Source organism: Drosophila tropicalis, unplaced genomic scaffold, assembly GCF_018151085.1.
Source record: "Drosophila tropicalis isolate 14030-0801.00 unplaced genomic scaffold, ASM1815108v1 contig_4, whole genome shotgun sequence".
NCBI classification, from domain to species: Eukaryota; Metazoa; Arthropoda; class Insecta; order Diptera; family Drosophilidae; genus Drosophila; species Drosophila tropicalis.
In genome coordinates, this window is record NW_027172862.1 from 54,608 (window position 1) to 68,414 (window position 13,807).

Below are 13,807 nucleotides of genomic sequence, written 5' to 3' on the forward strand. Positions count from 1 at the left end.
TTAATTTAAAGATTACTTTCTAAAAAGGAAACTGATGTATACATTTTGAGAATTAGATTAAGGGTTTTTGCGAATGGCGATTCTACCTATATACCCTAGACTGTTATTTTGGCAATTTCTAATCGATTAACCGAATTAAGATATCACCTTCGAATATCGGTTAAAATTTCGTCACAGATTCGCCAAGTTATGGATTTTTCGGGCGAATCTCCTCAATTCGCGGGGTCCGAAGCATTTAGGGCTCAAGATCATACCATATACATATATAGATTTTTGATTCCTTTTTAACTTGATAATGATGATATATATTTGTAGCTGCTGACATAAATTCACACAAAAATTTGCATTCAAATTAGCATTAGCATACATATTAGAATTACAAATAACATATAGAAACGAGATATAGAAACTGAATAAACATCTTGAGGAATATCAATTCTGGCCACTCCTCCGGTTTTGATTGGCCTGATCGGCTTGATACGGTTGACCGGCATGACCTTTGCCCTCCTTGTGGAGCCACTTGCAAATCGATAGCCTTGTAGCCACATCGGCTGTATTTAGATTCCGTTCGAATTGTTTATAGGAAATAATTTGTTCGTCGCCCATACCGAATGCCTGATCCTCCAATAGATCCAATTCTGCCTCCATTTCGGGAAAGTGTTTCTTCTCATTGGGAAGGTGACTAAGGAGAAACGAACGCATTGCTTCACGGAAATCGGAACGTAAGATACAATCGCCGCCGCAACGGGTATCGAACATTTGCGAGAGGAGGCGCAACTTCTTAGCCCTATCGACAGTACGGTGGACATTGATGTGGCCATTGCCCGAGACTAGGAATGTGGAACAGATTCCCAAAAATTGGCCAAAGTCCATACGCTCACTGGAATTACGTGTCGGAAAGAAGCCGTCAACTATTTGACGATGCAACGGGTTCTGAATCAATTGGGGTATACGCAATAGATCGGTCGGCGTCAGATATCCTCTCTCATAGCGATCCAGGGAGCGAAAGCGATTATATAATTGATATATCTGTTCACTGGATAGATTATACTGATGTTGATATGCGGCCAATTGGTCGGGATTCAGTTGACGGCTGGCTCTAATGCCCATTATGAAAGTTCTCTTCTTGGTCCTTCGCTTTAACACTATAATGTCTATTTGGGATAGAAAATAAAAAATTTTAAAAGTATATGACTCTTTCCAAATATTATCAATACTTAATGTCTAGTGTCTGTTAGTCTACGAATGAAAGTATTAACAATAAATTCAAAGCAAACTTAAAATAACAAAAGAATGAGAAGAAAAAGAAATGTCTACTAAGCATTTAAAAAAATTTAGCCAAGTTCACAACCACTTTGCAAGCTGTCTAAGAAATAAAACAAAAAGAAAGGCAGCATACTTTTAGGCTGCTGCGGATGCTGTTAAACGCGCTTTGCAATCTTAACTTTGCATTTAATTTTAAGTTTAACTCGATTCAAAACGTTTGTTTAATATTTTTTACAATTTAAATCTCTAGAAAAAACTACAGATTTTTAAGTAATTTTAACAAAAAAAACTTAGATGTTTGACAAAAATGAGTGACAATCTTTGCATGGTCATTAAAAATATGAAACCTAATTAAGCATAAGTGTAAAGAGATGAAGTCACTAATGCTTCTTATAGGCGGATCTAGTGCTGTAAAATTACTGAAGTTTGCCCCTTAAAGTATGCAATATACAACATGATATTCATTGTTTTCAAACATATTTCTAACTTTTCGTATGCCTTGCAATTTTAAACAGACTCTATCAACAATGTTTACTTCTAAAATTGTTATTTACGCACAGTACATTCCACATTACATTTGAATGCCTCAAAAGACGCATTCCTGTTCTGCTTATTGCATACCTTAAGGGGCAAATGTCCCCCCACTTAGATCCTCTTATGTGCTGTCTACAATATCAACTCTGGAATTCGCAACTTAAAAGAATATATGTTTAAAAACACAAGAAGTTTTATCTTGGAACCATCTTCATCTTTGCCAACTCATCTCAATATTCTTATGATTAACCGAAGTCGGCCATGGAGTCATGGGAATATACATACATATACCCAGCAACAGTGGTCTAAGATATTTAAGGCAACAATCTACAATTAATATTTGTAAGTTTAAAACTTTTTTTTGGTTTGTTTGTTTGCATTTTGCAAGCAAAATTGATTTAGTTGATTTAATTTGGTACTAAACTTGTCATATTTTTTATTGTTTCTTTCTATTTTTGTATTAACCTTGAAATAGTCTAAGAAAATTTTATGTGTTGTTGGTGGAGTGGCCAAGGGGCGGTCGGTGGTGGGTGGCAAAGCATTTTTATTTTTTGCCTTATTTTTCTTCATTTCGTTTTCATTGTTGTTTTTGTTCGATGTCATTCTCATTTGTTGACTTTTTGCAAAATGGCTTATAAATCAAATTGTGGCGGGCTGTCAAGGTCTAAGATTCCCGTCATTTCCCCGCCCGCATCCATCCACCTGCCTCAACACAGCCAACTAACTACCACGAAAAGGGATGTGAAAGACTTCCGTGCCAGGTCTGCTGACGTACTGAATTACCGCCCCCTCCATCTGCTTCCACTTGCCACTTGCCCTCAACCAGCTCACATCTCATTCACCTCGCCTCTCCTCGCCCTCCACTCCTCCTCGTCGTCGTAGGCGTCCCACTAACCGAGACGCCACCGTCAAATGTTTTGGTGCGTGCGCCTCGCCTCTGATTCCAAATAAAATAGTGCGTGGGTCTTTGGCCAGCTGCCAGCTTTGTCATTAATTGGCCTGCTCTCACTGCTTTAGCTGTGTGTGGATTGAGTGTCCATTTGCAAGGTTGCCAACAGAATGGTTGAATGGATGGAACATCCATTGGAACCAGCACGGGGACGGGCACGGCGACGGGGACAAGGTGAAATCAAATTAACAAAACAATCTGCATAAATAATGCAACTACAATTATTACAATTCATTTTGATTTATTTGTTTTAACTATTGAAAATAAAATGGATCAACTGATTGATCTAACTCTTTGACTCCTAGATCAATCAATGGCAAGCTTCCTTTAAGTGTCTTCTCATATCTCGCCTCAAATGGGAACTTTGTGATCTCAATTTTGAATAAAACTTTCTTGATCTTCTGCCTAAAAGGACTATTTCTTATGAATTTTATGTTAATATCGACTAAAACTTTGACAATTGCTTAAAAACTCACTAGAGTAAGAGATAAACAAAACAAAATTGTTGAAATCGAAGAAACATATTATACAAAATATTGATAAAATAGTTGAAAATCTTTATTAAATTAAGTACTGAGATAGTTTTTAATCTAAAACATCATATTACCAAATTTCATAAAGTTAGGATCAAAAGAACACAAGTTATATGTACTTAATATTAAGATAGTCATTGCTTAAAAGGAGCAGAGCACACACCTCTTCTTTAAGTCTAAACAGTTTCGAATAGCTAATTCCAATTTCGGAAAATCAACAAACTAAACTGAATCGATATTTCTGCAAACAAATGAATCCTTTTTGCGTGTCTCCACTGCATTGTGGTTAAGGCATAGATCAGAAAACATATGTTCACATATTTATACATACATACATATACATATATATTTCTATATAGTACATAGAATCGCGCGATAAGTTTTCGACTAAAAATATCAAGAGGCAAAAAGCAAAAGGCGAAAAAAAAAAAGAAAATTTATAACCAAACCACGAAAGACATTCGCCAAATTTCCACTTGCAATGGCGTATGGCTGAATTGGTTTTGGCTGAGTAATACACAACGCCAAAATGAAAGAAAAGAAAAGCTGAATATCTACAGAATACAAAAAGAAAAACAACCAAAAAAAAAAAATTGAGAAACTGAAAAGATGAAAAATAAACGGCACATGCCGCACACTTGGTCAACACACAGAAAATCCCCCAAAAATTTGAAAGAAAGTGAGAGGTAACAAGGGAAAAGCGTAAGAGGCAATACAGAGAGAGAGAGAGAGAGAGAGAGAGAGAGAGAGGGAGGGAGAGAGGGAGGGAGAGATAGACAGAGTCAGCAAAGTGTCAAAAACGCGTCAAGATCAAAGGCAAACATCTTGTGGACCAGTTGGCAAATGCAACGATAAATTGGCCAAACAACAAGAGAAGTATATCTCACATACATATGTATATGTACATACATATGTATGTATGTATGTATGTAAGTACATTTGTATTTTTTTTGGCGTTAAAGAAATTGCATTTCATTTTCCTTCCCCTCTCCGCCGCACATCCGTTCTCTCATCATAGTAAAAGTTGCTGGCCAGTTTTTTTTTTTTTTTGCATTAATCATTCCACTGGGTGACTGACGAGTTAAAGAGCTTTGTTTGCTGCATGCCACACACTCATGCCACACACACACACACATACATCCATTCATATGCAGATGAGTGCAATCGGTGGCAATGGAACTTTTATTTTAATGCATTTAAATGGGCTCAATTATCCTTCATAATCATCCTCCATATGGTCCATATGCGACAGCTGTCAGTCATTCATGAAGCTTCAACGACAAAATGTCGTCCTTTTTATATGGAAATCATTTCAGATTCTTATCCCTGATTCCGTTTCCTGAAATTAAGTTAAGTTTGCCATTTTTTAGTCCTTTCAGTATTGAAAAATGAAATGAACAATTGTGTGAAAGGGCGTGGTCCATGGCATTGACTATGTCAGTCACTCTGAAGAAAGGATTTCAAACGATTTGTCATCCTTTCCTCGTTTGGACATTCTTTTCTTCACCATCGTTTACAGGGTATCTAAAATGTCTTATATAAGTATGAAATTTGGCTAAAAGGAATCATGGCCGGGAATGTGTTAATCGGAGACTCTTAAGTTGTTCTCCAGTCATTTTGAGAAACATTTTGTTGTTTGTTAATTGTAAAACGCAATAAAAGTTGTCGTTAGATATATCTCTCTCTCTCTCTCTGTCTCTCTCTGTCTCTCTCACTCTCTCTCTCCAATCTCTGTGTATCTGTTCCGTATTATTAACAACAACAAAAAATAACCGAAACATTTTAAGCACTTCTCAAGGTTGTTTTGGCGTGACTTTTTTATCCATGAGGCGCCACAGGGGTGGGGGGGAGAGAGAGATATAATAATCGACCGACTATAACAGACTTGGGGACGGACTGACTATATGTATATTCTCCACTCCACAATTAAACAATAAAACAAAAAAGGGAGTAGGCAAAGAAGCAACAAACAAACACAAAATTAAACCAAATAATAATAATAAAACAAAAAAAATAAAACAACTACAAAAATAGAGGCGGAGTCTCTGGGAGGTAAAATATCAAATGACAGGCAACAAATTGTAGAGCAAAAAGTTGTTACTTATTTTCATTTTGTTGTTCTTGTTGTTGTTGTTGTATTTGGTTTTGTTTGTTCTATTGTTGTTCTTGTTGTTGTTGTTGTTGTTGTTGTTGCAATAGTTTTGATTAATTAATTTCCTGACTAATTCGTACACAATGCGCGACTCGCGACTCGCTGGAGCCGGACAAAAAAAATGTGCCAAAAAAAAAAAAAAAAAAAAAAAAAAACCAGACAGACAACGAGTAAATGAATAAGTTGAAGAAGAAGAAGAAACGAATAACATGAAAAACGAATTGTCAATACCCTTTGAAAGGTAATTGAAGAAAAATCAAGTTTCAATTTCAAAAGACGAAACGAAAAGGCAAAAAAAAAACAAATTTTAACATTAGCGCCACCTAGTGGCCACATTTAATATAATTAAGCATTAAGCAAACAAACTAAATAAGCCATAAATAAGTGAAACCGTGAGCCGCCAATAGCATTTAACAATATTACGTATACGACCCGTGTACATTTGGGTAAATTAATTTCTCAATTTCAATTATTAATCATTGCATATAAAAAGAATTTCAGAAATTAAGACGACTGCCTGATCCTGAGGCTCTTCAATGCTTTCCATAGACATTTCCTTTTGCTTGAGGTAGGAAAACCCCCATTTAAGTAGATGTTAATTAGACATTGATTTCGTTATTTACATTTATGTATGTATGTTGACTGACCAGACAGACAGAGTGGCTAGCCAATCGGCCAACCGGCCAGCCAGTCAGTCGGCCAGCCTAAAAATAGTGTTGACTATGTGGAAAAAGGGACGGTCAAAAGGCAGAGAGAGAGAGAGAAAGGGATATATGGAAAACAAGCTATCAACATGCTAAATGACAGATCAAACAAGTGCCCAAATATACAAAAAACAAAAACAATAAGCACATCAAAAATAAAAATAGATTCTAGTTGAATTCAAAGTTGGTGAGGTTGGGAGAAGAAGCCCCAAAGGGAAGATATACTAACACTTGTTTTCTCTCAGTGTTTTTACACCTTCAATGCGCGATCGATGGCTTCTATAAATATTTGCCCAACTAGCCCGATTGACTATCATCATCATCATCATGATGATATATACAGATATTACAAATATACCAATATATATATATATGTATATATATTGTACAATATCTAGACAACGGGCAATGGTTGACTCATGCCTAAATAACTTGGCTTATTAAAAATTCAAAGCCAACTTTGCCACCTCCCTCAGCTCTCACCCTGCTGCTGCTGCCAGTGGAGTAACTTAAAACCAAACAGTTGACTATGGGGAGAGGTGAGATGGAATGGTTGGTTAACTGAATGCATGGCCTAAAGGTGTGGGGGGATAGATGGATCAGAGGATGAGCAGAAGGTGGCGGAGGAGGGGTTGTCATTTGCCCATTCAAATGCAAATGAGCTTAATCAAAAGCAGAGCTGCCAACAGTTTGAGTTGGCTGTTTTCTCAAATGATTTTAGTGTGTGTGTGTGTGTGTGTGTGTGTTCATTTATTTTGGCCAAGTCGCTTTGGCTTATTTCGTTGACAAACTCCTCGGCAGGGGGGCGTGATTGGTGTTAATGAAAAAAGCAAAACGGTTTAATCACAGCAACAAGAAATATAAAAAAAACAACAAAAACTGTAGGATTAGGTAGATATATATATATATATATATATATATATTTGTTTTCGTATAGATTCAATTTGCATATAAATTCATAATGTTTTCAGCAATTTTCTATGTGCACATCATCATCATCATCATCATCATCATGGCAAACAACGTGGAACATGGCCAAAGACAATAAGCAGCTTAAATTAAAACAAAAAACCACAACCAAAAAAAAAAGAAAACACAACTTAGAGAGTGTCCAAAAAGAATTTGAATCGACTTTTCTATACACTCACTTTTATAAGTAGAACAAATAAGAATTAAGAACTTGTTCCAATCAATATGAGAATCCATCGCTTAAGATGAGTTTTAACTTCTGAATTCAAAGGAGTTTGAGAAGGAGCTATCAATTGATCCTTTGCTTGATCCTCCTTCAATTCATATACATTCAATTCATTGTGTTCTTGCCATTCATATTCACTTTGTTTGTCCAAACTGAAATACGTCAATTTTGAGATTGATTATTGCCTGATCTAATCCTGGTCTCTCGCCCACTTCATCCAATTAAAGTTATTGTGCCACTTTAGATATATGATATAGTCATTTGCAGAATTGGTCAACATATTCCTACAATCTTTATCAATCTTTATGGATATATCAAATAAGTTCTTCTTGAATCCATATGAATCTATTAAAGCTGATGCTCGACACCAAAGGACCAAATTTCATCAGACTAAGATAGATAAACTCAATTCCATCATCCAGATCATAAAAATAGAGAAATCTTCTATGGCTATGACAAAGAATTCCATAAATTTTGAGTCGACTATTGAACCCTTCTAGTTTTTTTTGCCCATTCTATATTGATTGCATGATTTAATACTCAACAATCTAATCGAAAAAGTGTCATTAAGCCCTGTATAAATATCAGCATATATACATATATATGAATGTATAGGGTATAGTTGGAGAGCTTTTGTGCCATTGGCTTGCGATAAGTCAACCCAAAAGACGAGACTAGCCAATCCCCTTGCGACAATATATATTCTATGAGGCAGCCCCTTTATAATTAGCAATTACAACTCGAATCAAATCAAATCGAATCGAATCGCTTTGAATCGCTTGTTGCTATTAGTGTTTTTGCTTTTTTTGTTTCGTTTTCTATTGTTTTTTATCTCTAAACAATAATTTATTAGCAATAGTTGAAGGGGGCTAGCCAGATTGTCATATTTGAATTTATTGAATTGAAATTAAGTAAGAAATGCTATTTTAGACTCAATGATTTCACTGTCAAGTTGGCCAATCGACACGATTTACAACTGATTACACGGCCAGCTACTGGAACAGGGGGGGGCAACAACTAAGAGGGGAGGGGCCTAAAGTTGTGAATGGCAACGGATTTTGAATCAGTCAAGTTTTGGGACAGGTTTTCCCTTCGATTATCCACCTGCTATCTTATGACTGACAAGGATTCTTCAATTAATGTTGAGCTTAAGTCCTTTAAGATTTGTGAAAAAGTCCACAGGAAGTCAAACGTTAAGAGTACATAATCTCTCTTCGTCCCTACGCCCAGTTGGTATCCCTTTTTCGGTATAGTATCCCTTGCAATGCTATCTCAAACGGCCTTCTAAGGTAGGGAGCCGGAAAAGTGTCCTGGGTAAGCTAGTCTGGTCTAATCCTCAATACTACAAATTATATTTAATACTTTGAACTATTCTGAAACTGAGGGCGGGGGTTAACTTCGACCGCCTCAAAGTTTGTATACCCTTTCCTTTTTGTTACTCTTTGCTTACCCATTAGCCGTCAAAACTCTAGAAAGTCTAATGTATTTGAAAGAACGACAAAGTTATTGACAAAAGTCACTGCTTAGCATCGATTGATCCTATGGAATATAGTCACCCGATCTTGGCACAGTCGTTTGTAGTTCAATGTTAAATTTCACGACAATAACAACAACAGTTACTGAGTTTGTATGATATAGTGATACGATCCGGTTGAATCCGTGAATATATATAGAAACTGTGCAGTCAACATGCAAAATCTCAATCCTTTAGCCTTAAGTGTCTAGAAGGAGTTTGCGGACGGACGGAAAGACTATTTGAACTCGTCACGTCGTGCTGATCAGGAATATATATGTACATATGTTCGAAAATGCATTTGTTTAATAGAAGAGAGATAAAAAGGAGAATCGTATATTGATGAAAGTGAGTTTAAAAACCATTCTCAATGCTCAAGAAGAAGACCAAAGAGATAGAAAATTTCAAAATCTTTCAAAACTACTTCAAACATTTCAAAATGTAATGAATGTAGTAAATATTGAATATTACATATGTGTTTGTATGTAAATGTTAAAGAAAGACACGCAGACACAGATATTGGCCAAGTGGATTTGATTAGGCAAAAGCATCCCAGAAACGTGCCTTATCACACTTATATTGATGCAGGTGGATTCGATACAAAAGTTATCTTATCTCACTTACAATGAATGGGTCACGAGGGGGATGCATTCCTGGCATCTGGAATCTGTTGTTATCTGGCATGGATCTGTCTCTCTGGCCCACTTCAGATAGAGACAAGACTCGCCCATTCAATTCAATAGCAGGTCACACTTTTGTCTATTGCGACTACATACATCGGCTAGTTCAAATACAAGATGTGTATACACATGATTCTATTTATAATATAGAATATATATATATGTGTGTGTGTTGGTGTGTGTGTGTGTGTATACTCACAACTAAAATGAATTAATGACATTTGTGTGGCACTTACTTATTGTTAGTCATCTGTTCAACAACTGATAAGCCGAGCATACAGAGACTCGATCCTATACATACATTTGATGTACATATATAGAGTCGAATTCAAAAACGAAAAATAAATATTCATTTAAATTTGTTGTTTGTTTTCCAAGTTCACTTATAGGTTAAGGAGGATATGATTCATTTTAATTGGTTGCTTACAGGGGCGGATTTAGTATGATAATGATTCATTCTTGCTTACAGGGGCGCGCATCCAGTAAAGAATTTCTCCTAATCTATGGCTATAATGACCCCCAAACCTTAACCCCAAAAATCGGGGAAACGGTCTTATCAGTGAGAGCTACCACATTGTCGTCTCCATCAACCAGCCAACCAACTAACCAAGCGAGGTCGTCTTCGTCTTCGTTTCCCGTTTTGCTGTCATTCATTGACGCCATTAGCGAGACACAGTCACACATTTTGGGTAGATTTTTGTGCCAAAATCACATACATGTATACAAATACATACATACATATGTATGAGTGTGTAGGACGCCCTTTTGGAAATGGCTCAACACCTTTTCAATAGGCAGGATGGCAGGGCGAATCAACAAAGTGAATGCTTGTAGACGGTAGGGCGAGGCAGGGAAGGTAAGGGTAAAAATGTGAAAATGTGTCCTCCTGTATGTCCTCCCATGTCCTTCGAGTGGTGTTTGAATTAATTGCGCAAAGCACGCCCAACTGGCGTCCAACCGTCCCAACAACAACGACAATAACCAACATTCGCCTCCACAATAAATGAGTTTATGTCCTAGTCCGACTGCTTTAGCCATCCACATCTACATTCACATCCACATCCGTACAGTCTAGTCCCAAAGTCCTCGGCAGAAGGAGCGCGTGTTCCTTTTTGAGTACATAAAACTGGCGCCGTTAGTCTGCACACAAAATGGCGGCCCACTTCAAGAGAGAGAGAGAGAGGGGGGTGAGTTTTTGTGGTCCTGTGTGGAACAGCGACAGAGAGTGTGTGATGGGCGGGGCGGGGGGGCAGGGGGACAACTGTGCCGCTTTATTATACAATCGTAATTTCGTATCGTAAAAATTGTGAAAGAAAGTTTTTCATGTTGCGTGACTTTTAGGATTAAAAGTGAGAGAGAATGAGAGAAAGAAATTGAAAGAGAGAGAGCGAGAGCGAGAGAGTGTATGAGAGGTGGAATGAGGCCAAGTCTCTCTAATAGATCCAATCAATATAACCTTAGGATCCCTAGGGCTCACAGTCCAAATTTTCTTTCTGGACTCGCAATTTTCTTAAAAAACCAAAAATTTCACATCGTTTATAACGAATTTTATATACACTTGCAGAGCCAATCAATCAGCTATCTCTCTCTCTCTCTCACTCTGTCTTCCTCTTCTACTCCTTATAAAAGAGTAGTTAAACAAGCTAGCTGGCTATCTCTCTCACACTTATGGCAGTCAAATGGATTTTCTTGCTTTTTTGGCCAATTTCCAATGAAAAGGGCCTAAATAGAGCTTCATTTTTCTAGCAATACTTTAGAAACTTAGAGTCCATAGCAAAATAAAGAAAACAAACTCTGCAAGGATAACATTGTAAAAAGGATTACTAATTCATTAAGAAAACTGATCATGGCAATGAATTTAATTTCGATGAATAAACCAAAGTGGTAAGGTCTGGTCTTTCTAATCTCTGCCTTGTCTCCCTGAATTGTGACCCACCAAAAGGGGTCACCAGTTGCAGTTTTAAGCACCGCCAATTGTTGGTTGCTGGCCTTTCCTGTGGCTTGAATTGTAATTGAAGTTTCCACAAAAGGCGACTGACTGGCTGACTGACTGTCGGACTGGCTGACAAAGCTGACTTGCGCCCTTGGTTGTCCCGTTATTGATCCATCACCCAACACAGCTCGACATTTTCCCATGAAAAACTAACCGAGTACCAGTTTCCGTGGGGCATGGAAAGGGCCGGAAATGTTGCGTGCCGCTGGCTGTTGCTGTTGCTGCTGCCCACAGACAATAATATTTGACTTGTTGTTGTTGTTGTTACTGTTGGTAGTTGCAGTTTAGGTCTAAATTTCAAGGAAATTCCGCGTAATCATACAATAAAAAATATATATATGTATATGTCTACATAGAAGTAAAAAACAACTAGAGCCGCTTTCTGCGATACGCCATCGAGGCGTCGTGGTTTATGAATGGATTGCGGAATGTGTGCTTAACGATATTTCTTTTACTGTCGACAACCACAACAACAACAACAACAAAACCAACAAGTTTGACTCTAGAAACAACAACAAAAATCACTTTGACTGACCATTCTAAAGTGTTCAAGTGGTGATAAGGGAAATTGATCTCTAAATTGATTGGTATACTTACTAGAAGTATATATATATTTAGGTACACTTCAATGCTAACTGATTGATCCTGCATATATACGTTTGTATGTATGTAGCTAAAGATATTTTCAAGACTTTGCTGTCTCCAACTAGAGGCTTAGTCATTGATCTAGACTAATCAAGTGAATTAACTTCAGATTCGTTAATTATTATGGTGATAATATAACAAAATTTATGATCATGGGAAAGTTTGTGTTTGTTCTCAATATAATCAGAATGACCTTTCATTTTATTCCACTGTGCGACAATTGCTGAATATGTCTATATAGATTATAGATGTATGTATATATAGTTTCAGAATAGTTCCATACAGAACTCAACTTTCAACTTTCAGAGCCTACATTTGATCCATTTTGAATAATTTTCAAACTTTTGATCCTCACTTTCATTTTTAGTTTGAAACTCTTTTTATTTTGCCCACTCTATCAGCTTTTAGGATTGTCGAGTTGCACAAATATTTCAGGTTTACAACACTTACAGAAAATTAAAACAGATTAAACAATTTTAGAAATGATTTTTTTCATTATTTAATGGATTTTTATTCCAACAAACAAAATCAAGTGAAGAAAATAGAAAATTTTCAGTTGGCAATCCTAAAATCAAGAAGTTTTCGAGTCAATAGTTGATAATAACTTTTCCCTTTCTTAAACAATTCTCAATTTCGATCATAGGGAAACGGAAATATATATAAGTAGGTATGTATAGTGACTGTAACTAACAATAAGATAATGACTTGGTTTTTTTTGTTCTGCGAATTGATTTGATGATATGACAACAAAGAGCAAAATTCCAAGCTTTTAGTCATCAAGAGAGTCATCAGAAGTATTTCTAATGAAATTTTGTATGAACTGAGTGGAAATTGCAATATCTTCCCCTCTCCAATCACTTCTCTATGCATTCATAGAAACGGGAAAGTTGTTCTTACCATACATTGTAAGACCACGGCAAACCCTTAGACTTTTAGTCTTTTTTTATATTTTATGGCTTTGGAGCCATAAAAACCAACAAAAAAACAAAAACAGAAATATGTAAGCCAGCCATAGACAAAGTGCCACAAAGTGGCAAGGAAATATTTCAGATATTCATGGATATTCAAACGCCCGCCCCCTCTCTCTATCTATCTCTCTCTTGTTCTCGCCATGTTGGTGTCGCCTCGCAGCAATTCCGTTCGACACCTTAAGGAAAATTTACATATTGTATATTATAAAAAAAAAAATCTATACGAATTGTTTGCCGACAGCTTAACCTGTTGATTTATGCCCATCTCGTCTTGTCCATGGGTTTCGTTGTGGTCTTAATCAATAACCTCTGCTTTAAGACAAGTTGGCCATCGACTGTGTCATTTAACCCTATGAATCTAATACAAAACTCTCGACTTTGATTTCGATGTGTTAATCTAGTGTTTGAGTCGTGTTTTTTTTCTTCCGGAAAAACAAGCTTAAAAGCGACTCGAAAATTCGGTAGTCTGAGTCTTTTTTCACGTTGTTTGTGTGTGTGTTTTTTTTTTTTTTTTTTTTTTTTTTGATTGTGTCTGTTAACAACAAAGTAGCTGACCAACAAATAATGACAATAACAATCAACAATCAAAGCTTAGGTGATCTGTCATATGAAAATTTCAACAACAGCATCCAATGGCTGTCCACGCGGCGTATGCGTAATCTCTACATCGTG

At 36.6% G+C, this 13,807-nt stretch overlaps 1 protein-coding gene across 1 annotated transcript; it reads right to left on the reverse strand.

Annotated features, from left to right (window-relative positions):
• Positions 1-281: 281 nt before the first annotated feature.
• On the reverse strand, positions 282-1,256 carry LOC137573354 (calcineurin B homologous protein 1). Its single transcript, XM_068285283.1, has one exon. The coding sequence runs from the start codon at positions 1,108-1,110 to the stop codon at positions 433-435; it is 678 nt and encodes a 225-aa protein (XP_068141384.1). The 5' UTR covers positions 1,111-1,256; the 3' UTR covers positions 282-432.
• Between the last annotated feature and the right edge of the window lie 12,551 nt (positions 1,257-13,807).

What these genes read in the sequence shown, in the direction of transcription:
- LOC137573354 (XM_068285283.1), bottom strand. Translation starts at nt 1,110, where the DNA reads ATGGGCATTAGAGCCAGCCGTCAACTGAATCCCGACCAATTGGCCGCA.